Below are 27,157 nucleotides of genomic sequence, written 5' to 3'. Positions count from 1 at the left end.
ATAAAAACAACTGTTGTAGCCATTGAGCGTTGCCGTGAACAAGCCTGTCAGGTTTCAAGCCGCATTCGGTGTTCTTCACCAGTCAAGCAACCACTATTGAGATGAATGGTAATGTTACAACTACAGTAGCTTTCTTCAGCTATTACAGAGCTCCTTGGTAAGCAGCATCTAGAAAGTTTTGAAATCCATTTGAGATTTGATGTGGGCATCAAAAGGAAGTGACACAAAACGTTGGTCTCAATTTAACACAGTAGGAAAGGAAATGTTTTATGGCGATGGTCTTTTCCTGAGCTCTGATAATGAGAAGCTACAGCCTCATAAAACGCTATAGCTTGCAGGGCCGCAGGGAGCTGTCAGATCCGTGCGAGCTGTACATGTATGCTCAGGTGTGTGTGTGTGTGTGTGTGTGTGTGTGTGTGCACTCCCATTGGAACTGGATGCCTTCATCGTGAATGTTTTCCTAGACATCTGCCGCCTTCTTTTAAGTGTGCTGCAACCGAAGAAGGGGAATAGTTTGTTTACAGTATACAGAAATTGTCTTAATTTCTTGTATTATCTCGAGATATGGTGAAACCGCCTCTTTCAACCTAACCTTGCACAAATATGGACAAGGCAGACATTAGACCTTTTAATGTTATACTCGTTCTCTGTATGTTAGCGAGCAACCACCTAATCAGGGAACAACCTGGATTTATCTGTATGGTCCAACAGAAAGGGCAAAGAGGTTTTAAGACCGGTTAAAATCCAGTGTTAATTGCCTCACAGTTGTTCTACTGCCTCAGGGACGCTTAACAAGATAACCATAATTACTTGCCTTGAGTAGGTTTTACAAGGGAAAATATACTTATACCACTAAATAGAGTTTTACTTGATAATCCAGTTGCCTCTTTAAGACCTGAAGGATATTTACTTGACCTATAGATGCCTTGCGGTGTAACCCATAACATGAGGACATGGCTGTCACACTCAAGCACTCTCTCTCTCTCAGTTTACACACTTACATGTGAAATAGAATCTGACTGCAGTGGAACAGTAAAAAACAAAACTGCTCCAAAAGGAAATGTGTAAATGTGTCATATACTATTATACAACCAGATAACTATAGTTGTCTATTTTAGAATAATTCACAATGTGTTTTTGTAGTATTATTTTGACAACACTTTATTTTAGGGTTCAATTCTCACTATTTTAGTTGCTTATTAGCATGCATATTACTAGGATATTGGCTGTTTATTAGTACTTATAAAGAACATATTAATTCTTTATTCTGCATGACCTTATTCTACATCCTTTGAACCTGCCCATTACCTAAAATTAAAAGCTACAAAAACTACCTTACTAACTATTAATAGGAGTTTATTGAGGCAAGTTGTAGTTAATTAAAAGGGAATGTGTTCCTCACACTAAAGTTTTACCATTATTTTTGCGGTAAAATATGTAACTTTAAAGTGTATGAAAGAATCAGTTCTTATAATGTTACCAAAAAATATTTAATGATTGCTATTTCAAATAAATGCTCTTCTTTTGACCTTTCTATTAATCAAATAATCCTGTAAAAAAAATGCTTGTAACAAATGTATTGTGGTTTCCACAAAAATATTAAAAAGTAAAACTGTTTTCAACATTGATAATAATAGGAAATGCTTATTGAACACCAAATCAGCATATTAGAATGATTTTTGAATCGTGACACTGAAGACTGGAGTAATGGCTGCATAAAATTAAACTTTGCCATCACAGGAACACTCTAAAAAAAATGATGCTATATGGCACTAAAAGTGGTTCTTGGCTCTTAATAGGGAACCATTTTTGGTGCTATATAGCACCATATCTTAACAGGTTCTGTATATGGTAGCGGTGCTATATAGCACCTCAGTCATCCCAAAGAACTTGTGAAGAACCACTGAAGTACCAAGATTTGGTGCTATACAGCATTTAAAGTGGTTCCCCTATGATTACGAGCCAAAGAACCACTTCTAGTGCTATATAGCACAATTTTTTTTAAAGAAAAGATCAAGTGAATATATTGCATTTTAAAATATAAAAATAAATGCAGCCTTGGTGAGCATAAGAGACTTCTTTCAAAAACATGAATATATATATATATATATATATATATATATATATATATATATATATATGTCTGCATGACACATTTCATGTTACTAAAGGCCATTGAGAGAAATTGTATCCTTTAATAAAAAGTGCAAACATACTGATGAAAGATTATGAGTGAAAACATTTGCGTACAGGTTTTATGCACAGATATGTACACACGGTTAGCAGGATAGTCTGTTTGCTGTACATGTTTTGAAAATAGATAGAGGCTTTATTCTTTTCTCATAGATGGATTTGGCTTTTGCCCCAGTTTCTCCCACAGGCTCCAAATCTCTCGCAATTCCCTCTGCAGCATATCCAGACATGCCATGGTCCTGAAATGGACCAATCCAAGCTACGGAAACAGTAAAGAAGAGAAGAGGAGACACCAGTGGGCAAAGGAGATGCAGAGGATCAGGGAGGAAGCTGTATGCCTCGTTCATCTCTGTTTACTCCAGCTGTCGCAGACTGAGAGAACAAGAAAGGAATATAGGCTGGAGAGTTACACACCATGCAAGGAAGGCTGAAAGAGAGAGAATGATGAAGACATGCCGGCAGACACTGCGGTTTCGCAAGGGCAGGCAATGGGGAAAGGTTAGTGAAAACAAAGGAAGTGGACAAACACACACACACACACACACACATACAGGAAAGTGCTGATCCATGGTCCCTGTCTGGGAAGGAGGAGAAGGTGCATTGATTGTGCACAAGCCACAAATGAGAAATCCATTGGGGTTAGCTGCTCCTGGCTTGAATAAGAGAAGGGGGCAGAGGAGGTCAGCTAGGAGTCCATGTCTTTGCCAGGGCATGGCAGAGCTGGCAGCAGATACACAGAATCCATTAAACAGAACATGGCCAGGAGGGTCAACAGTTTGTACCAAGCCACGAGGTCATTCAAACACTAGGCGTTTAGCCAGCTAGACAACATGTTTAGTGTCAAGTCATGGGAAATGTTTCATTCATCAGCATGAGACACACACTCACATCCATACACGTGTCTCACATACAGTCAAGAGTATGTGAATCCTACAATACACAGGGGACCCTGTAGTGTAAAAATAAAGGGATCCTTTAATACCCTGTAGTGTAAAAAAATATATTTTTAGAAAAATGATAGACACCATGCATTTAATTGAAAAAATTATAAATGTATGTATTTACATTTAATAATTTAGCAGACGCTTTTATCCAAAGCGACTTACAAATGAGGAGAACAATAGATGCAAACAAACCAACAATAGGGCAACAATATGCAAGTGCTGTGACTAGTCCCAGTTAGTCTAGCATACCAAATTTTTTATTATTATTATTTATAAATAAATATAGAATAGAAAGTGTTAGTATAAATGGGTCAAGTGTTGATGAAAAAGATGCGTCTTCAGCAGTTTCTTGAAAATGGCTAAAGACTCAGCAGCTCGGGTTGAGGCCATTCCACCAGTTTGGAACAGTATCACTGCCTGTTTTTCCCATGCATCAGTAGTCAGTCTTTTTCAAATCTGAGCATATATATACAGTATACCCAAGGTACTGTTTACTAGTGTGACGTGCGTCCCAGTTAATCTTCACTCCATGGGTCTCTCCTTCGTGAGACTGTAAATCTCTGAACTCATACTTCATCCACCCACAAAAAGTAATTTAGAATCCATTCATGCCCCTCTGCCACCACTCAGACCTAAAATAAAGAGCAGCCGTGGATGCCTGCTTGCTTTTCATCAAATCATTTACCGTTCCCCTGATGCTAGTGAACGGAGAGTCTTTTTTTTTTCTCATTACCTCCCACCTCTGTTCAACTCTATTCAAACACGGCACCAGAGTCAAACATAATCTCAGCTCCGATATGATAATCCCCCCAGACCATTTCAGATGGAAACCTACCAAATGCAGAGAAGGGAGAGGATTCATTATCAATGCCCCAAGGGGGAGCAGGGATAGAGGTTTTGCGCGGTAGGCAATGATGTGTTGAAGACAAGCGCAGCTCTCCCACCTTGATCTTACTGCAGAGTCGGCCAAACCCATCTCCACTGGGACATTGTAACTGGACAGATAAGCATTAGTGGCAGAGGGTGACAGGTGAAGGAGAGTGGGACAGGTGGGGCAGGAGCGGGTGTGGTGGATGCTGATTGGATTAAAAATGACCGCTTTGCTTTTATTCAGTTGTCACACTGTGTTAGTCACCTATTGAGCCCGTCGAGGCGTGCCACACCTGTCAGAAGGGCCTATCGTGTCTATTGGTGTCTGGACATGTGTGTTTGTGTGGAGTTGGATTTGTGTAGGTACGGTGTATGAAAGATTTATGAAATGTATTCACCGTGTTTCTTTTGAGTATTTACATATTCAGTTTTCAAGTTACAGTGCAAGAAATCATTGTGTCATATGCTTTCCAATAAAAATCCATTTTGGTAGAAACCTTGATACAGGATTCTTTGGAAGAACAGCATCTATTTGAAAAGGAAATCTTTTGCAAAATTATGGATGTTATTACTGTCACTTTTGTTCACATTTATTCACATCTCTTGTTTTAACATTGATAACAATAATGTTTATTGAGCATATTAGAATTATTTCTGAAGGATCAAGTGACAGTAGAGTAATGGCTTTATATTGGAGTAAAAGAGTAAAGAGTAAAATAGTAAAGAGTTATTTTACAGTGTAATAATATTTCACAATATTACTGTTATTACTGTTTAATTCCACCTTGGTGAGCATAGGAAACTTCTTTTAAAAGTATTTGAAAATCTGTATAATGTATACATATATAATGTGTGTGTGGTATGTTATTAATCTTCCCTACACAGTTAAACCCAAAAGTATGAAACAATATTTTGCTCTGTGAAGGAAAGGGGAAAAAAGTGATGTCATTGAGTTGCTTTGGAGAAAACATTTAATTCATGAATAAATCCTCTTCATATAGTTTTCCTGTTGGCTTTGGCAGAGTTCTGTATGTGTGATAGCTCACACCATGGCTGTTGTTACTGTTTTTGAAACTTCCTCCTTCAAATACGTGTCTGTGCGCAAGCTCCAAAAATGGTACCACCATTGCATCAACTTGTGGGAAAAATATCTTCTTTCCTCCTAGTGTGAGCGAGCTAACGAGAAATCAAGTGCAAAATTGGAATGAGAGACATCAAAAAATAAAGAAAGAGAAAAGAAGTCGCTGGCCTATGAAAGTGGCCTCTTCACAAAACCAGATGGTAGTTTGTAGCCCATTAAACACTAATCCTATGTTTTATTGCCTCAGTTAAGCTTCCCTATTTATCACAGGTCATAATCACACTGTTATATGACCTAAGAGAATGGAGAAAACTGGTGCAGTGATATCATCTCTGGTGAGTAGGACAATGTTTATGTAGATCTGAAGCATGTACATGCAAAGTCTCTTATGTCATTCTAAACATGTATAACTTTCTTTAAAAAAAAGACTGTTGTAAACTGCTATACTATTATAGTGTTCACTTATATTTTGAATGAGCTTTTATTTTATATTTTCAGTTTTCATTTTTGTTTATTTTAGCAAGTTTGTGCCTTTTTTTTTTCTTTTGGTCCGAATGACACACAAGTCGAAGTCTTCTGAAGTCATACAGTAACTTTTTTTTGTTGTTGTTGCTCTGAATCGGTGAGTCAAAAAGATAATTTTTGTTAACTGAATTAGCCAATTCGTTGAAAAGATCTGAATCAAATGAGTGATTCTTTCACTATTCAGACATCTCTACTTGTCGCATGAATGTACCAAGATTAGCAAGATTAAGATTTCAGTGTATAACTAATTAAAGGGTTAGTTCACCCAAAAAGGAAATATCTGTCATTATCTACTCATCCTTATGTCGTTCCAAACCTGTAAGACCTTGGTTCATCTTCAGAACACAAATGAAGATATTTTTTTATTAAATCCGAGAGCTCTCTGACCCATCCATAGACTGCAAAGTTACTGCAACTTTCAAGGTCCAGAAAGGTGATTGGAGATTGTTAAAATCATCCATGTGAATACAGGGGTTCAACCTTAAAGGGGTGTCTAATGCTATTTCATGCATTCTGACTTATTTACACTGTTAAAGAGTTGGATTCTCATGCTAAACATGGCCAAAATCACAAAAAAAAACAAAAAAACAGTTGGATTTCTGTGCCAAATACACTGAATGCAAATACGTTTCGGAAAGTTTTTTTCTGAGTATGGCCCTGTATGACTTCATAAAGGGGCGGAATTGCTTGTATGGGCACTTCTCCCGGATGAGCTAGTGCGCACATTAGCCAGAGCGAGTGCAAGAGCACGTTCATCAACGAGCTTCGTTCAGGTTACGGTAGCCGTCGGCATCGCTGTCATTTTGTTTTTAGACCAAAAATCAACAATGTCACAATAGAAGTGTGTTTTTGGTTGTGAGGGAAATATAACCATATTCAGCTTCCCAAATAACCCAGCGTTAAGGAAACAGTGGATGCAGTTTGTTTTTCCGGAGTAGCAGCAATGGAGTTCTGCAAGTGTGTTTGTTTGTTCCCGGTCATGAGTGGAAATCGCAGGTGGTGAGTGAAACAATTGGCACAAATATAGTGCATATAATGCCAACAACACAAACTTATAGTGAATCGAAAGTTATCCAGGGATAATGCCATGATGTATTTCGTGTGTGTGCTCGTGTCTCTTTAGCTCCGCCCACTGCACGCCTCCACGAGCTCGGCTGTTTTCAGAAAGAATCAGTACAGCGTATCTGTCTTTTATAAATATGATACAATTAAAGACTCTTCGGAGATATGAAGGATGCAATACTACTCTATAGGTACTCACGATTAACATGAGACTTGCAGAAACTGTGTGTTATGTACCCTTTAATGTTTTGAAGCAATGAGAATTCTTTTTGTGCGCAAAAACAAACATAACGACTTAATTCAGCAATCTCTTCTCTTCCCTGTAACTCTCTTACGCTATTCACTTTGTTGGACTATTCACAGAGTACAGCGCTTCCTAGTTTTACCGGAAAACACAGGCTCACTATTGGCCGAGCATGATCACATTCATGCGTTGTGGTACTTGCGTGAATCGCGTAGGAGACTGGCACGTAGGAGAAAAGATTGTTGAATAAAATCATTATTTTTGTTTGTTTTTGCGCATAAAAAGTATTCTCGTCGCTTCATAACATTAAGGTTGAACCACTGTAGTCACATGGACTATTTTAATTATATCTTTACTACCTTTCTAGGCCTTGAAAATTGCAGTAACATTGCAGTCTTTGGATGGGTCAGAGAGCTCTCGGATTTCATCAAAAATATCTTACTTTGTGTTCAGAAGATTAACCAAGGTCTTACAGGTTTGGAACGACATGAGGGTGAGTAGATAATGACAGAAATCTCATTTTTGGGTGAACTAACCCTTTTCCTAACACAACGTCATACAGTTTTGGAACAAGATGAGGGTGAATAAATTATGACATTTTATCTCAACTGTCCTGCATTTCTGGGGTAAGTCAGTGAATGTAAGGAAAAACATTGTGTGCCCAGGTTAGTAATTCTGGACATTTCGTTCTGCTGTACAGTGAGCCGTTAAAGTACAGCTAGACATTCCAATTTATCTGTTGTTTAATTAGCATAATAACATTGCTGCTCAACAGACCTTCTCCTTCAGTGTAGTGATTTTAATTTGAACGGCACAGAAGCGAAAACGCCTGAGGTGTAGACAAAATGTGAGAATGCAGAGCTGTTAGTAACCAGCGGATACGTTTGCTCTCTCCAGACGGAACAGAGAGGTGGAATCACTGATAAAGAGGAAACAGGACAGGCAGGATAAAAGAGTGTGTTAGGTTAAACGGAGACATGGATGGGACAGCGAGTTTCTCATGAGCGAAGGAGAGTGAGAGGAGATGGAGGGACTTTAAGAGAGACAGAGAGGGAGCAATGTGTCCTCTACTGTTCCAGCCCTGAGGCGCATGGTCACCTCAGAGACTGCCCACTGAATTACCCACAACTCCTGGCTGCTCTTGGGAGTGTCTGGACAAGGGGAGCGGACAGGAGAAGTTAATGAGGGGAAGAGACGGAGCAGGTCTCCAGGGACCCCCGTGGGGTTTGGTGTGACAGGCTGAAGGAGTTTTCCAACTCTGATTGGGTAATTAGTAGCATGGATTTGGCCCACAGAGTGGGAATTGATTGATTAGGTAGTGGAAAGATGTTTCTCTGCCATGTCTCCAGATGCTTGGGCACTGGGAGCCCAGAGGATAGAGGTGTACACACACACTCCCCTACACTTACATTAACACTTTCTTGTCTGGTTTGCCACAGTTTTGACACCTCTGTGCATATGCTTTGGCAAAAAAAAAAGAATATGCCTAAAAGGTACTAATTAATTACATGCAACCTTTAATTATTCATTATATTCAAAGAATGATGTTAATTACTGCTTCATATTTGTCAACACAATCCTCATTGGCAAGAGAGGGGAAGAGGTATAAGGTTAAGTTACTCTTTCAAACAAAAATTGCTGTTTATGTGAGTGATAAATATTACTTGCTTTTGCCTTAAGCAATCTTTTTTTTTCTAACATAGCATGACCTTTTTAGTATTCGTATGTTTTTGAACTGACAGCAAAACATGAAAGTATTTCTCATGCAGTCCTAGAGATAGTATAGTTACAATTATATTTAATACAGTAGCCCCTAACCTCAACAATTTGCATAACATAATGGGCAGTAGGGGTTGAACGACTTCAGATTTTTTTAAAGTCGACTTCGACTAGTCGTTGATGACACATTAATGAACAAATAAGCCTGAACCTTGTGCTGATACTCGAACGCGGGTTGCCTTATTAGTTCTTTTGTATTTGGGACATTATATTTCTCACAGATTTCTGCTCGTTCTAATTCAGATATCACATAAAGTAACACAGTAAATATTGCATTTACAGTGAGAAAAATTAGTATTTGAACACCCTGCTATTTTGCAAGTTCTCCCACTTAGAAATCATGGAGGGGTCTGAAATTGTCATCGTAGGTGCATGTCCACTGTGAGAGACATAATCTAAAAAAAAAAAAAATCCAGAAATCACAATGTATGTAACTATTTATTTGTATGATACAGCTGCAAATTCTGACCCTCAAAGACCTGTTAGTCTGCCTTTAAAATATCCACCTCCACTCCATTTATTATCCTAAATTAGATGCACCTGTTTGAGGTCGTTAGCTGCATAAAGACACCTGTCCACCCCATACAATCAGTAAGAATCCAACCACTAACATGGCCAAGACCAAAGAGCTGTCCAAAGACACTAGAGACAAAATTTTACACCTCCACAAGGCTGGAAAGGGCTACGGGGAAATTGCCAAGCAGCTTGGTGAAAAAAGGTCCACTGTTGGAGCAATTATTAGAAAATGGAAGAAGCTAAACATGACTGTCAATCTTCCTCGGACTGGGGCTCCATGCAAGATCTCACCTCGTGGGGTCTCAATGATCCTATGAAAGGTGAGAAATCAGCCCAGAACTACACAGGAGGAGCTGGTCAATGACCTGAAAAGAGCTGGGACCACCGTTTCCAAGGTTACTGTTGGTAATACACTAAGACGTCATGGTTTGAAATCATGCATGGCATGGAAGGTTCCCCTGATTAAACCAGCACATCTCCAGGCCCGTCTTAAGTTTGCCAATGACCATTTGGATGATCCAGAGGAGTCATTGGAGAAAGTCATGTGGTCAGATGTAAAATAGAACTTTTTGGTCATAATTCCACTAAACGTGTTTGGAGGAAGAAGAATGATGAGTACCATCCCAAGAACACCATCCCTACTGTGAAGCATGGGGGTGGTAGCATCATGCTTTGGGGGTGTTTTTCTGCACATGGGACAGGGCGACTGCACTGTATTAAGGAGAGGATGACCGGGGCCATGTATTGCGAGATTTTGGGGAACAACCTCCTTCCCTCAGTTAGAGCATTGAAGATGGGTCGAGGCTGGGTCTTCCAACATGACAATGACCCGAAGCACACAGCCAAGATAACCAAGGAGTGGCTCTCTAAGAAGCATATCAAGGTTCTGGTGTGGCCTAGCCAGTCTCCAGACTTAAACCCAATAGAGAATCTTTGGAGGGAGCTCAAACTCTGTGTTTCTCAGCGACAGGCCAGAAACCTGACTGATCTAGAGAAGATCTGTGTGGAGGAGAGGGCCAAAATCCCTCCTGCAGTGTGTGCAAACCTGGTGAAAAACTACAGGAAACGTTTGACCTCTGTAATTGCAAACAAAGGCTACTGTACCAAATATTAACATTGATTTTCTCAGGTGTTCAAATACTTATTTGCAGCTGTATCATACAAATAAATAGTTAAAAAATCATATTGTGATTTCTGGATTTTTTTTTTTAGATTATGTCTCTCACAGTGGACATGCACCTACGATGACAATTTCAGACCCCTCCATGATTTCTAAGTGGGAGAACTTTCAAAATAGCAGGGTGTTCAAATACTTATTTTCCTCACTGTATATGATTGCGTAGCAGCCTCTCTCTACTAATAGTGAAGCTGTGGGTTTTATTTAGGCTACTGAGAAATATATGCTAAAACTTCAATGCTATTTTATTGATAAATCACAGAACAGTGTTGACAATACATTTCTGCGCTACTGAATGATTCTGTGTGCGTGCGAGCTACTGTCTGTATGTGTGGGTGTTACAATGCAGCAGCCCATTCGTTTAGAAAGGCGATGAACAATAAGCTGTTTAAAACGTGCATTCTGCATTTATTGTAATTTTAATTGTTTGGAAACGGAGCGTAAAAGTGAACTTCAAAGAATTCTTATCTTGTTGCACCCTCTATAGGCCATTACCAGTGACTAGTCGACGTCAAGCTTAAAAGTGCACTGTGTAAATTTTAGCGGCATCTAGTGGTGAGGTTTTGAATTGTAACCGCCCACCGCTCACCCCTCCCTTTCGAAGCACATATAAGCTATGGTGGCCAACACAGGACAAAGATGTCGTCATCTGAGACAACAAAGAGTAGCTAGCGCTCTGTAGAGCAGTTTGTCCGTTTAGGGCTACTGTAGAAACATGCCTGAGCAAAATGGTGACTTGACCGTAAGGGGACCCGCAGTGTATGTAGATAGAAATGGCTCATTCTAAGGTAATAAAAACATAACGATTCATTATGTAAGGTCTTTTCACCACTGAATAGTTATGTACACTCACCTAAAGGATTATTAGGAACGCCATACTAATACTGTGTTTGACCCCCTTTCGCCTTCAGAACTGCCTTAATTCTACGTGGCATTGATTCAACAAGGTGCTGAAAGCATCCTTTAGAAATGTTGGCCCATACTGATAGGATAGCATCTTGCAGTTGATGGAGATTTGTGGGATGCACATCCAGGGCACGAAGCTCCCGTTCCACCACATCCCAAAGATGCTCTATTGGGTTGAGATCTGGTGACTGTGGGGGCCATTTTAGTACAGTGAACTCATTGTCATGTTCAAGAAACCAATTTGAAATGATTCAAGCTTTGTGACATGGGGCATTATCCTGCTGGAAGTAGCCAACAGAGGATGGGTACATGGTGGTCATAAAGGGATGGACATGGTCATAAACAATGCTCAGGTAGGCCGTGGCATTTAAACGATGCCCAATTGGCACTAAGGGGCCTAAAGTGTGCCAAGAAAACATCCCCCACACCATTACACCACCACCACCAGCCTGCACAGTGGTAACAAGGCATGAATGATCCATGTTCTCATTCTGTTTACGCCAAATTCTGACTCTACCATCTGAATGTCTCAACAGAAATCGAGACTCATCAGACCAGGCAACATTTTCCAGTCTTCAACTGTCCAATTTTGGTGAGCTTGTGTAAATTGTAGCCTCTTTTTCCTATTTTTAGTGGAGATGAGTGGTACCCGGTTTGGTCTTCTGCTGTTGTAGCCCATCTGCCTCAAGGTTGTGCGTGTTGTGGCTTCACAAATGCTTTGCTGCATACCTCGGTTGTAACGAGTGGTTATTTCAGTCAAAGTTGCTCTTCGATCAGCTTGAATCAGTCGGCCCATTATCCTCTGACCTCTAGCATCAACAAGGCATTTTCGCCCACAGGACTGCCGCATACTGGATGTTTTTCCCTTTTCACACCATTCTTTGTAAACCCTAGAAATGGTTGTGCGTGAAAATCCCAGTAACTGAGCAGATTGTGAAATACTCAGACCCGGCCCGTCTGGCACCAACAACCATGCCACGCTCAAAATTGCTTAAATCACCTTTCTTTCCCATTCTGACATTCAGTTTGGTGTTCAGGAGATTGTCTTGACCAGGACCACACCCCTAAATGCATTGAAGCAACTGCCATGTGATTGGTTGATTAGATAATTGCATTAATGAGAAATTGAACAGGTGTTCCTAATAATCCTTTAGGTGAGTGTATATTATATTGCATTTCTGTCAATAGATCCTCATAAATATTACACACTACACCTTTAAAGCATCATGGCAGAGCATTAAAGTCAAATAGTCGACTAAGCCTAGTCTCTGCAACCCCTAGGCAGATAAATTTACATTGACAATAATTTTAGTTACAGTTACTTTTATATAGCCACACCTCCCAAACAAAAATAAACTAAAAAAAGATTAACTGATAACTAAATTTGTATTTTATTTTCAGCTCTTACTAGCTGGCCTGCGTTAGACTCCCCCCTCTAAACCTCACTCCCACCCGGGTCACGGCACCAATGTAACCCTCCGGTCCTACTCGCCCCGCTCCAAGCTGGATTCGAACCACCGTTTACGCCATGGGACGCGTGCGCACTAACAAGGTCACTAAAGATTGCAGCCTCTGGCATCAGTCGCCTCTTTAGGCATCTTTACACAGCAAACGTGGCACAGAAACCAAATCTGAAATGGCATAAATGCAATTCACAGGAATTTAAATCTTGGGAAACATTATTTTAAAAGTACAGTTTTAACAAAGTGTTATAAATTAATTAAAAAAATAATGAAATAATAAACAATGGAATAAAATAAAAATACGGAATTTAAAATTAATTTCCTCTGCGTGCTATATATAGGCGCTTTAATGTTTGTCATAATTCTGTACTGATAGGCTATTGTAGGCTACGGTATAGTTATTTTATATTTCTTAATAAAATTGTGACTGATGGAACAAATGCTATAAAGAAATTATGAATTATTACACCGGGTAGATTACCGCAGGATTACGAACGTGGTCGAACGTTTTTTCAAAGAGCCTGAAAGTTACTTTGGAGCAGTCACAACAATCGAACAATGATAGCATTTCAGGTAGGACAGCAGATATAACAATGCACAATCACAGTGACAACGACTGTGTTAAGCATTTACGTTAACGTTACCGTATCTGAGGGAAATGTTGCAGTGCGTTGAACTGCCAATCTCTTCAAAGGAAGATTACAAATGGCAAACGCCAATTGATTACACACAACGACTGTTATTTTGGTGGTTTGCTTGACGATGTGAGTACATGACTCTTTTACTGTAATGATAGACATTTTTTTTTCATTTGCCTAAAACATATGGAGCTATTCCTTTATGTTGTGTCTCCCGCTTCTTGATCCTCACACCACCTGAGCTGATACTGACAGGCGGTTCTCATGACAATGACGTAGTTTAGGGCATACCTGTCAAGTTTTGGATTTGAAAATAAGGGAAATTTTTCGGCGCCCACCGCAAGCAGTCCCACCACCCCAACCAAGCTCCAGTATCCCTTACATTTTAAGACAGGTGTTATAGCCCAAATGAAAACACAAAAGGGTATATATAATGAGCATTTATTTAAAGGCTTATTTGCATATTTTCTGTTCATTTAAAATTGCTTGTCTTTAGATTTTATTTTCATTCCACACATTCTTTTCATTTCATATTGCTTTTCTTTTACAGTTTTTCTTTTCTTTTCATTTCACACAACTTTTCTTTACTCTTTTAGTGAGTTATTGTACACATTTGTTGCAGACTTTGCATTCTTTAAGACTGTTTTGGAAGGAGTGTATTTGTGGGCTGGGCCAGAGTGGTTCATTTTACATGAGAGTAGAGCACAAACAGTTCTGTTGTCTAATGTCATCCTATTCTCTGTAACAATCTTTCGTACCATGCTAAATACCCTTTCTGAACTTGCATTGCTATGGGCAGGGCTCGACATGAACGCTTGTAACTGTTACGCCGGGACAAGTGGATTTTTTGAAGGGGCAAGTGAAAAATAATTTTACTTGCCCAACAGACAAGTATCCTGAGTAAAATGTCAAAAAAAAAATAACTAGGGAATCAACAAAGTGCAATAATGATTCGGCATTCAGTTAGTGTAAGTGGCGATCGATAGTGGATAATAATATCAAACGAACTGACAACAATGTTGAGTGGTTGAGGCTCGCGCAGCCTCTCGAGGAGAAAATCGAAAACAAATGAGCAGCGCTCACACACAGAAACTCAGTTAACATACACGGTTAAAATGGTGTAGTTATTATATTTATAACATATGATACAGTTAAGCAACATTACACTAACAAGAGTGTTGTTTTCCAGAATACCATCACGACTGGAAATGACACTGATTTCATACGCCAGTTCCATAAACAATTAATTAACATTAAGTCACTTACATTTTATAATTAAATTCGCTGTCCCATTGATCACGGTATTTACACGAGGTTTTTTTTTTGGTTTGTTTTGGCAGGAGAGCCTTAATCCGTCTCTATCGTTACGTCCATCATCATCCGTCTCTGTTTTGTTTTTTTTCCCGCGTTGTCACTCGTCATCTGACCTCAGTCACACACTAGCCTCGCGACAACTGGCACCTATACTGTAGGCTACTGTAGATGCCAGTTATCGCGAGGCTAGTTACAGAGCTCAGATTGGAAATGTTTTTGTTTTTTTACTCCGATATTATTGTTTTTTTAATAACGCAGGTTAAAATACGGGAGATTTACAGGAAAATACTAATACGGGAGGACGGCGGGAAAGAAGGGTAAAATACGGGACTTTCCCGGCCAAAACGGGATACTTGACAGGTATGGTTTAGGGCGGCACAAGTTTGCGTTCATTTACACTGAATCAAAACCGTTTCAGCATCGCCTTTGATAGGGGCTGAGGTGGGTCAGATACGGCATATTTTAAGTCTGCTTTTATGCGGCATTGCGTCTTTACTAGTGGTGGGCATAGATACATTTTTTTAATCTAGATTAATCTCACTGTAATCTTGGAATTAATCTAGATTAATCTAGATTAAAATGGCTCATTTGAATTATGCTGAAGGCATTCAGAATATGTGTGCTCGTAAGTGATCGTTTGTCTTTTTGTAGTTTGAATAATAAATAACTTCTGTCCCTTTAAGACCTGACGCACGCATGGATCCCAAAAACTGTTCCTGTGAGCTGGTTACGACTGTGTTTACGTTAAAACTCACCAAGATGGGCATTGAGACATTTTTGAGTGTATTTGACCATTAATAAGCTGGAGAAAGGAGCTCATTTTTGCACTTGTATGTCAGAGGAAGCTTTATTATGGTATGTGAGTGTGCGCTTCAGATGCGAGCGCGAAATCTGCGGGAAGTAGTAAAATTAACGCTATGTGCAAGCCCGCGCGAAATTCAGACTGGTCACACAACCGACAACACTAGTAGGCATACACACAGGTTCGAAGACTCGTTCTCTCGCCCCCTACAGTGCAATTCGGCTAGGTATACATCGGCGCTAAAATATCAAGGTGAAAGTCATCATAGCTTGCGTAGGACCCAGCTCCCAACCCAACTTTGAGAATAGATTAACGTTAATATTTTTTTTATCGCCCGATAAGAGTCTCACGTTAATGCAGCACGTTAACGCCAATAACGGCCCACCACTAGTCTTTACACAGACTTTTGAGCAGACACAGAGTTGCTTAAGAGCCACCTTAACTCGGCTGTGTAAAGATGCTTTTTGAGACCAGAGGAGTGAGGTTTACCGGCACAGCTCTCACTAGCAGGCTGGATTTGGATCCGCCTCATCTCACCTTCCCATGTTGCATTACAGAGAACATTTTTAATTAATCACATTGAGTAAATACAATAAAATCAACCTATTAATTCCATAACATTTTTGATCCTATAAAAATGGTTGTACATATGCAAAATGTTTACATTTAGATGATGCAAATGCATTAATAGTATACATTTCAAAGATATGCAAGCATATGACATTTTATGGGTGCCAAAATCACACTTTGGGCCCTATCTTGCACCCAGCGCAATTGACTTTGTACACCGACGCATGTGTCATTCCTATTTTGCACCCGCGCAAAGCACGCTTTTCCCTCCACAGAAGCACGTCGCTAAACTAGTGAATGAACTTGCGCTACCTGGGCGGTTCAGCGCAAAAAAGGAGGCGTGTTCCGGCGCAAACAATCCCTGGTGCTATTTTGCTGTTCCTTTAAACAATTGCGCCACTGACCAGAAAAAACCTAGTCTAAAGTCAGTGGCGCGTTGCGCGTTGTTCATTATGCTATTTTAAGGGCGCATGCTTGACCATAATGTATAGCGTGCACAACGCGCATACACTTTGCTCATCTAATCTACACAGATGCAACAGTTATTTTTGCAAATCATAAATTGTTACACTAAAAAATATTAACACATGAGATGACGGAAATCATTGTGGTGTGCCACGAAGATGTGAAAAAAATAGGCATAAATCTAGCTTACAAATTATTCAGGCTAATTGTAGTCTAATAATTAAGGAGACCTGTTTGCCCAATAGTGGCAACTTCTGGCAAGACATATATGTATATAAGGACATCTAACAAATTGGTTTGTCCGTCAAGAACCAGGAAAAAAAATCGGTGAGGGTGGACGCAGCGATGTCCTCTGCTGGCGTCAGGTCCTGAGTAGAGGCAGATCCACCTCCCGTTACACGGCGTGCCTGATTGATGCTGGCAAGCTTGGACTTTCCCCGTCTTCTGATGTCATTGTAGCGCTTGCGGCACTGGTGCGACGTCCTGGGGATGCCAGCTGATGAAACAATTGTGGCTATTTCCTGCCACGCCTGTTTAACCGACGCTATTTTGGGTGGGTTTGTCCCATCCCCATACAACACAACTTCTCTGTCTTTCACTGCTCTTACAAGCACATCAGTCTCCTCGGCTGTGAACCGCTCCTGGCGTGCGCCTGGTAAATACGCCATAATAATAGCAATCCATTATGGAACTTGCGCACCTGCTTTTACAGGGAATGTTGGATGACGCTCTGATTGGTTTATTCACGTTACGCCCAAACCACACCTATGAATTATAACTGTCTTGGCTACCTTGCACCAAGGGGTTACAGGAAATAAAAGGGATGGATCATATTTGCAAAATACCCAGGACTGGATACAAAGTATCTCAAAGATCAAAACAAAGAAGAAAGGAAAAAACAACCAAAATACTAGAAATCCACAAATATACTCTTTTATAAGTGATGGTTACATAAACAAACAAACCATATAACCAAAAATAACAACAACAACCGTGGCCTGTTATAGGAGGGTTCTGGAGTACTAATTAGTGATTGGAACAGGACATCAAATACCAGTTTCGTAAGGATGAGATCAGTCTTTGTTAATAGTTGGCAAGACGATGTCTAGATGTCCTTATAGAGAAGTTATTTTCATTACAATCCATTGGCCAATAGCTTAACCACATCCAAAGGTACTCAAACCAGTAGGTCCTCTGGCAAATAATCCAGGATTAAGTATGACATAAAAATCCTCTACAAACAAAAGAAATACAACAAATTACCTCCTCATTCGTAAACAAGTAACTTAAATTCAAACAATATATTGACAAAGAATGGATCTCCAACTAAATCAAAAATATACAAGGAACAAAACAGGGAATAAAGCAACACTTACAGTTGGGCAGCAAACAAACAGTTTCCCAAACAAGGATTCAAAAGCGAGTGCAGCAGACGGCAAATCAAACTGGTTCTTCTTCTGCTACTTCTCAAATTTATACAAAACATGGAGTACTACTAGTGACCCCTAGTGATGAGGATGAACATAGCCTCCCAGAAAAGATAGAATGCCTTGTAATAGGCTGTGACTGTTACAGAATAATGAAGCTACTTCAGACCAACCCATTTTAGATTTGCGCCGGGCGCAAGAGCCATTTATCCCGCCGGGAAAATAGCAACAGCGCCGAGACCCGCCCACAAAGTTACTTGCGCTTCGCGCTTTGACACTTGCGTTTCAGATCGTTAAAATAGGGCCCTTTATGTAAACACATCTTTGCTTACTCGCGTTATAAGCTTATCAGTGTAGAAATTAATGAGTCAAACTCAGCAAAAAAGAATTGTCCTTTTTTTCAGGATACTGTATTTTATAGATAATTTTGTAAAATCCAAATAAGCTTTACAGATCTTTTTTGGAAAGTGTATAAACAACCTGTTCAAACCCTTTTCGAACAGTCTTTAAGATGCTAACAGTTTACAGGCTGAAGAAAATTGTCACAATTGCAATAACTTAAAGGGATAGTTCACCCAAAAACGATTTTTGTATGTTTATCTGCTTACCCCAAGGGCATTCAAGATGTAGGTGTCTTTGTTTCTTCAGTAGAACACAAATGAAGATTTTTAACTCCAACCGTTGCAGTGTGATAGTCTGCATGTCAATGGGTATTTTAGAGTATGAGAGCAATGAGAGTAAAAACACATAGACATACGAATCCTTATTAAACCATGCGAGAAACCGAACAGTATTTGTGGCGAACAGCGAGGCCGAGGGACCGTGAGGGCGGGACGAGGCGGCGCTCATCCTCCCTGATGAGCGCCGCCTCGTCCCGCCCTCACTGTCCCTCGGCCTCGCTGTTCGCCACAGTATTTATGTTATTTTTTTACCTCTTATCAGACGAATGTCATTTAGTATTCCCAGCGCCATAACTCCTGGTGAATAAGGTCAAAATACTGGCGCGATCAAAGATATATATACGTAGATGCCTCATTTGACCAATCCGTGCAGGCACTATTGAGGAGTCCATGTATACATCTATGATCGTGACGGTATTTTGAATGTATTTTGACCTTATTCATCAGAAGTGATGGCGTGGGGACGGCTGATGCAGAGCCATAGAATTTTCATTTTAAAATTTTCATTTTTGGGTGAACTATCCCTTTAAGACATTAAAGAGACCTTTCTACTGACTATGCTCAGCTGTGTGAACATGCCATAGTCCTGCTGCAGGAGGCATAAGGATTACAGATGTGGCCAGAGCAAAAAACTGCAATGTCCATAATATAAGACGCCTGAGACAGTGCTACAGGGAGACACGAAGGACAGATGATCGCCCTTGCAGTGTCAAACCATGTGTCGTCCAGATGTGTTTGAGGATTTGCAAGTGTCTTGATTGAAGAATTGACTAACATCTCACAGCAAAAACTGGCAAATCTGCTGCCGTCCATGAAGATGAGATGCACTGCAGGACTTAAAGCAGCAGGTGGACACACCACATACTGACTGCTACTTACTGACTGCCACTTTTGATATTGTCCCCCGCTCTGTTCAGGAACTCATTATTCCATTTCTGTTCGTCAAATGTCTGTGAAATGTGTTCTATTTATGTCTCAGATGTTGAATATTTTTTATGTGCATACAAATATTTAGACATCATAAGAATTTTCCTGGAAAAAAAAGCGTTTGAAAGTAGATAGATGTTTCTTTTTTTGCTGAGATATTTTAACAAGGTCAGTTTGGGATACTGAAAATTAGCTATGTCCATCTTAGAATACTAACAGCAATGGATTAATTATTTGAAAATAATCAGCTTGGCCAAATCTACAGAACAAGAATGTTTTCATCAAATTCAGCTTAAGCTTTTAGTTCTGGGATTTCTGTAGCGTTTAACGTGACAGACTAATGCGGGCCACAAGAAATCGCTTTCCCTTGGATATGAAAATGCAGTCTTGTGTGATTGAGACCTTTATTGAAAACCACCCGTCCTCTCATATCAATCATGTCTAATCCATCTTTCAGGGCGAACAGCGCAAATCCACCGTCACCCCGCGGCTCCTGGGAATGTGGCTCGGGGAACGACGCAGGGGAGAAATCTTTCTGTTCGAGGCCCAGCTGAGAACATTATTGGATCGGCCAGATTATGGGGAAGAAAGCAAAGAAAAAAGAAGGTCCAAGCTCACCGGATTTAGCTCTATGGTGACTGTCAGTGACAAGGTGGGAGTCTGCAACGCTGAATGCTCATCAGGAGCTCCCACGGTGGAGGTTCACCCATCCCAATGGACACTCTGCCTGCTTTGGGATGGCATGGGATTACAGGCGGTCCAGTCTCAGCGGAGCCTCAGGTTGGCAGGATATTAATTAAGTAATTATCATGCCGTGAGGTACAGCTATGAATTATGCATGAGGTCTTGATTGGGACATTTGTGATTGTGTAATCTAATTTCAGCCATATGTCTGATGCCTTTAGCTTGGTGTCTAACATTCGACAGCCCCCAAGCACAAATACATTTTCAGGTTTTCAATTATATGTTTAAAAATTCAAACTTATTTAAATACACACATCATTCGCACTTTAGTGACACTGTCATCATCATCATCATGGATATTTTCAGAATACCAATATATTATTGATTTAAAGTTGGTATGTTCTTGGCAGAATAAAAAGCTTTTGAATATTTCAGCTTTAACACAAAAAGTAGTTTATTGAAAGAACTGCAACATTTTGTAACAACATTCCCACATTGAGGCCTACACTATAGCCATTGTATAGAGAAAACATTGTATCATGTTAGAATTAGAAAAAAGAAAGAAAAAAAAACTACGATTAAACAATAACCCTAATCTCCCCTAATATATATGCTGCCGTTATACTGAAACATCATCCAACAAATATTCCTATTGACTAATTTACATACCTCTGACCTGATTTGACTTTTAACAGAACAAATTTGTCACTGGAACAAAAGAACACATTCCTATTATGGTGATTAGAGTGAAATTAATTCATCCATTTGGATTATTCTTCATGTTGATAAAGACTGAGTCCAGATTAACTCTCTTTATCCAGTTCGCATAATGGTATTTGCTCAAGTGTAAGATTACGCTAATCTGAGAGCACACAGCAATGATCAATAGACCAGATTACTACATTATGGAAATAATGAAATCAAAACAAACATTTAAACATTTGTTCCTGAAAGACAGATCCCAAATCATGCCAAGATGTGAAATTGCTTGATACTGGGGAACACTTTATAATAACTACACACTATGACGCTTTAGTTAAGCATTAGTAAGTAGTTAATTCATCATTTATAAAGCATCAATAGACATTAATAGGCAGTTTATAAATACAGCTATAAATGCTTTATTCTTGATTTATAAGCATATCTATAATGTATTTAATAATTGTATTTTCATACTTTATAAATTATCATTTTATCATTTTATCATTTCTAAATTAAGTATTACATTATTTACAAAACAGTTATTTAGGAGTTGTCAGTGGTTCATATGATCATTTAGAAAGTGTAAGTAAAGGATTAATAAACTATTTAAATGTACATTTATACATCTTATTATTTGGATGTATAGTAATAGTTACTCATTGTGTTAATAAACACTTTATTAAAATGTATTCCTACTGTGATTTCATGATTAATTCAGGTAGTTAAAAAACATTTACTAGTTGTCAGTTAACTATTTCTGTGAGCTCATCTAAAGTGAGGACTATTTATGCCTCGTAAAGCTTTTATTAAGGAGATTTCAAGGCTCAGTTCTCTTCTGAACAGAAAAAGTAAACAAATACAACACAGGAGGAATATAGCACATAGAAATATTTATTTAAAAATGCAAAAATGGAGACTAGTAACTTAATATTAAATTAAAATTAAACCTCTTTAATGTCATGGAAAATAATATTAAACCAAAAAGCCAAAATACAACAAATCAAATTTAGATAAAACAATAATAATATAATAAAATATTTTGCATTGTCAAAACAGTACTAACTATAAAACATTAGAGAACAGCCGCGCAGAAGAGAACTGAGCCTTTATATCTTCTTTGTAAAAGCTTTACGACGCATAAATAGTCCTCACTTTAGATGAGCTCACAGAAATAGTTAACTTACAACTAGTAAATGTTTTATAACTACCTGAATTAATCATGAATTACAGTTGGAATACATGTTAATAAAGCATTTATTAACACACTGAGTAACTATTACTATATGTCTAAATAATAAGATGTATAAATGTATATTTAAATTTAAGTATATTTTAAAAAGTTTATTAATCCTTTACTTACACTTTCTAAATGATCTGATGAACCACTGACAACTCCTAAATAACTGGTTTGTAAATAATGTAATACTTGATTTAGAAATTATAAATGGATCTAGTATGAAAATACAATTATTAAACACATTATAGATATGCTTATAAATCAAGAATAAAGCATTTATAGCTGTATTTATAAACTGCCAATTAATGTCTATCAATGCTTTATAAATGATGAATGAACTATTTACTAATGCTTAACTAATGCTTCACAGCGTGTAGTTATTATAAAGTGTTACCCAGAATTGTTTATATTAAGTGTAGATGCTATTATGATTTCTTCTGCGTGTTCACTTTTTTAATTAAAAGCCTTTTATTTTTTAACTTGGATTTCGTGTGTGTTAGTCTCACCTTGTCCAAGCCGTTAGCATATTACATCAATTCTTAATGTTAAACTTTTTATTTCCTCAATATGCCTGGGTGTCTTTTTTATTTATTTATTTTGTTAACTTGAATCGATTTAATTATTGCTGCAACACTTCAGGAAACAATTATAACTTTCCAGTATATTCATGATAATGATTATTCTGATGGACAACCTTTTGTTTGCGTAGTCGTTACTGTAAATTATCCCTGTAAGATGCCTATAATGATACTCAATCTGCAAGAAGGCAATAACAAAGTCAGCACAAATTAAGTGTTATTCAGAATTATACTCCGGCAGCTGAAGATATCTGTTGATTTTGGCACTGACGGCATGCTGTGCGCTTTGGGGTCCCTACTGTATCTGTTTCCTCTTCACTGTGTTATACTCCCACACTTTCTCCATTCCCTTGTTTTATTGATAAAAGAACGTCTGAGTGGTGGGATGTCTTTCTGTTCTCTCACTTCATGATTCAGGAAGAAGCCTCACATTCACAAGTCGATAATGAACCAAACATTTGCGAGAACAGCATGCATTGATGGCTAAAAAAGTGTTTGTGTTCTAGTATTTAAATAGTCTCAGCACTCTTCTGAAGTGACCCAGAGGCTTAAACACACGCATATAAAATTAAATAAAGTTTGCTTTAATACTTTAATAAAGTAAATCATTAAAATGAGAATTTCTCACATATCCTGACCCTAACTGACTGGTAAAGCATTGAGAGCGGTTAAAAGTTGAGAAATGCAAATGTGATCCATTGCTGTTGTGACGCTTGTCATGCACTTCAAAATATGTTGACTGAGCTGAAGTTCAATCGTATTTTGTATGTATTACCATATTTCATTCAGGTCAAATGCAGTTTGAAAACAACTCAGATTGTGCACTTTTGTCGGAAACAAAACGTCCATTAGCATAAACTTTAGCTCCGGAGGCTTCCTAAAACTCAGCGATTGTACACTCAGTAAAGACCGCAACAATGGAATCGATTTTACCATATTAATCCGAGCGCAAGTCCAATGATGAAACATTGAAAGAACTAGATATTCAACCTGAACTTTCATTGCAAGGACGACTTGAGCAGGACATTTCTCAGTAATACACTACTCAGTTTGAGGTACACTTCTGAGATGTTGCAACTGTAATTCCTTACCATCAGCATTAACAAGTGTGTGTCCATCAACAAACCCATGTGTATATTTTTAATTTATTGCGGTGCACATGCGGGAACTGTATAATTAACAACGCTTAGCCGAACACTAGTGTGAATGACTGATGTAACATTAAAGTTTGCAGACAATCTGCGTTTATAGACACCGTTTTAGGTAATAGTAGTCCACGGCTGATTTGCATTAAAGGGGTCATGAATTGAGAAATCATCTTTCCCTTGAGCTTTTGATATGTAAGGTCATGGTGATATAAGAATATCCTGTAAGTTTCTGAGCTGAAAACTTCCTTTTTAGTAAAAGAAAAGCTTTTATTGACACCAGGCCCAGCAAACGAGAGATTGTGTCTAGATGTGACGTCAGAGTGTGGTGAAACACCGCCTCAAAAGAAGAAGAACGCCTGATTCTGTAGCCCCGCCCACCGGTTCGCAGTTGTTATATCCACCGATCGGGCATGCCAAGTAATAAAAAATAACATTACAATCAATCGCTGCTGGATGAGAGATAAATCATTGTGTTTGTTTGATAAAGACATTTTGCGAGCACTGTGGGATGAATCATTAATTTTGCTGTTTTCCCACACGCTTTCAGAACAATTCCCACATGTACTGATGGGGGGAGCTGAAGCTCATTATAATATGCAAATCGTATCCAATCAAAGCAGTGGACATTTACTTCCAAGTCTTCAGTGCGGCACGCCCATAAAAACAGAGCATTCTATGAGAGAGGCTCAAAACCATGGTAGAAAATAGCCTATACTTATAATAGCCTATGACTTACCACGGGAACGTCATAAGTTGACCTCAGACAATAGTATAAAATTTTTTTAAAAGCCAGTTCATGACCCCTTTAACTATTACAGTAATAACATGAGTTAGCCAGTTAGCTCGAAACTTACACAATATAAAACACAAAACTACATATTTTGTAGTTTTCTACACCCAGTAGAAAATATATACATTAATAATGAATCATACTTACAGGTTGTGATTCTGAGGAGCAAGCTTGTCCAAATATCCGGAGTCATCATTCAGGAGCAAGCGTTTTTGCGAATTCCACGTCGAACTCCGAGATTTGAGAAGCAGTCTTCAGTAAAATGATATGTTTGTGGGCGGGCGGACAGTGTACAACATTGGGCATTATGTGAATATCTTATCTAGTGACATAGAACCATCACGCAGTGGGATTCCAATTAAAAACGACTCATATAGGAGGTTCAGAGTCGTTTTTTTTCTTTTGGGAGACAATAACTTTATTTATCGTGCACTTTCGACTTTACAACCTTGCAGAACCTTTACATTCACAAACAGCAATATTACACACAGCATAAAAAGGAATATTCGAAAGACAACAATAGGGGCGCTTTAAAAACAAAAATTGAATGAATTCACATTAGATGTTGCCTCTTCATTTCAGAAGTCCACAGCAAACCCCTGATATCAAAGTATATATGGATATCTGCATACGGTGCAGATATCCACCCCATACTTATCATCAAGGAGTTCATCGATTCAGGTGTTCTTCTCTTACTTGATTTTTTCTTCTTCACTCCTTTCTTATTGATTTTGAACATCTGTGTATTGGGCATTCGGTGCGATGCTGAATGGATTGCATGGCGCCAGAATATCTCTCTGTGCGGCTGGTAATTTGTATCTGAATCATTTATCTTGTCCAGCATGTTTTTGGTCGGGCAACCTCACAATCTGATTCTGATGCCTGACTCCAACAACAGTTTGTCTCTGTCCCCCTCTTTTTTAAACATTGCTTTTTTATTTTATTTTATTTTTATGTATCCGTTGTATTAAATTTTGTTGGTAGCCGTGTGGGATTTTCAGTCTAACCACAATCATGCATGCGCAAAATCGCTGTGAAGTACACGAGAGATGTTGTAATTCAGCGTTTGCAGTATAAACAACAATCTAAAAAAGTGAATGTAGCACCATTGACTTTCTGCAGCTTTAAAGAGCTCATGTTCTGTTACATCTGTGTACGATGCACATCCTCGGCTTAAAGAGCTCCCCAGTGCAACGGCTGCCCTGGAGATGAGACTTAAAACAGGCACATAAGAAGGAGAGGAGAATAAAGAAAAGCGTTTCTCCTCTCCAGAGGGCGAGTAGCCGTTCTCTCCTTCTGTGTTGGGTTTGAGAGCAGTTCTTTGTCTTCTGTGTTCCCTGGACCCCTGCTGTCTGAAAAGAGCCCACTGCAGGGGCCTGACTGAACTTAGACTCTGATTTCTGTGCTAAGGGTTCACAAAGTGTAGAGACCGTTCAAGCACACAGTGAAATTGTTGATTTTTTTTATTTTTTTTATTTTTATCTGATAATCTTTACGATTGAATTGTGCTTCAGGGTTGAGCTTTGAAGACATTCAATTTTATTCCAAAGTACACCGCAATTTTCGCTAAGGAAAGTACATGATATTTCTGCTTAAACTGTTCCAAAACTAAGTGAACTGCCTAATAACTAGGCGGAAGCCTTCTAAGAGAACATTCTAAATAGTACATGAACAGAGTATGATTTTTCTTAAAGAAATCCAAATGCTTTTATTCATCAAAGATGAAAACAATTTATTAAAAGTGACAGTACAGATCTTTATATTATCACAAATGTCTAAATCAAATAAATACTGTTCTTTCCTTTCTATTCATAAAAAAATCCTGAAAAACTATTTTGTTTCCACAAAAAAAATTAACCAGCACAACCGTTTTCAACTGTTATAATAATAAGAAATGTTGAGCACAAAATAAGGATATTAGAATGATTTCTGAAGGATTATGTGACAGTGGAGACTGAATTTATTTTCATCAATAGTTTTCAGTACTGCATGATATAGCCTACACATTTATTTATTGCCATTTTCTGCCATCTTGGATTTGTTTTCACAAAAGTGCAACGCTGTGTTCACTTACACTGAACTGTTTTCTTATAGTTCGTCCATAGGTGTCATAAGAAGCAGCATAATTAAAATGTTGCCTTCGTTTTGGCATTTTAGCACTTTACTGTAATGTCTGTAATCCCTTAAAACACTTCTTCTACAGTTAGCTCACTAGGTTTTGGAACTAAACAAGTTTGTCAGATGTACATTTTATTAGTGTGTGCATTCTTTGGGAATCAAACCCATGATCTTGCTAGCACCATAGTCCTCTTTGAGCTACATAACATATATGAGTGTGTTTTTGCACAGTTTAAAGGGATAGTTCACCCAAAAGAAGAAAGGCGTACGCTTTCTTCGTAAAAGATTACTTTTATAATGGATGGATACACTTTTTT

The 27,157-nt window shown here is 38.6% G+C and overlaps 1 protein-coding gene across 1 annotated transcript in view; it reads left to right on the top strand.

Annotated features, from left to right (window-relative positions):
* Positions 1–2,426: 2,426 nt before the first annotated feature.
* Positions 2,427–27,157, top strand: part of unc5b (unc-5 netrin receptor B) — a gene marked incomplete at its 5' end in the record, with an annotated part of 99,333 nt that continues 74,602 nt past the window's right edge. The window contains 2 exons of the mRNA XM_079842260.1: positions 2,427–2,525; positions 20,041–20,363. Of these exons, the coding sequence (XP_079698386.1) occupies positions 2,427–2,525; positions 20,041–20,363 (422 nt within the window). The remainder of the gene's footprint in view (positions 2,526–20,040; positions 20,364–27,157) is intronic.

This window comes from Gobio gobio (genome assembly GCF_949357685.1).
Source record: "Gobio gobio genome assembly, chromosome: 18".
Lineage (NCBI taxonomy): Eukaryota > Metazoa > Chordata > Actinopteri > Cypriniformes > Gobionidae > Gobio > Gobio gobio.
This window is presented reverse-complemented; position numbering and strand designations above follow the sequence as displayed.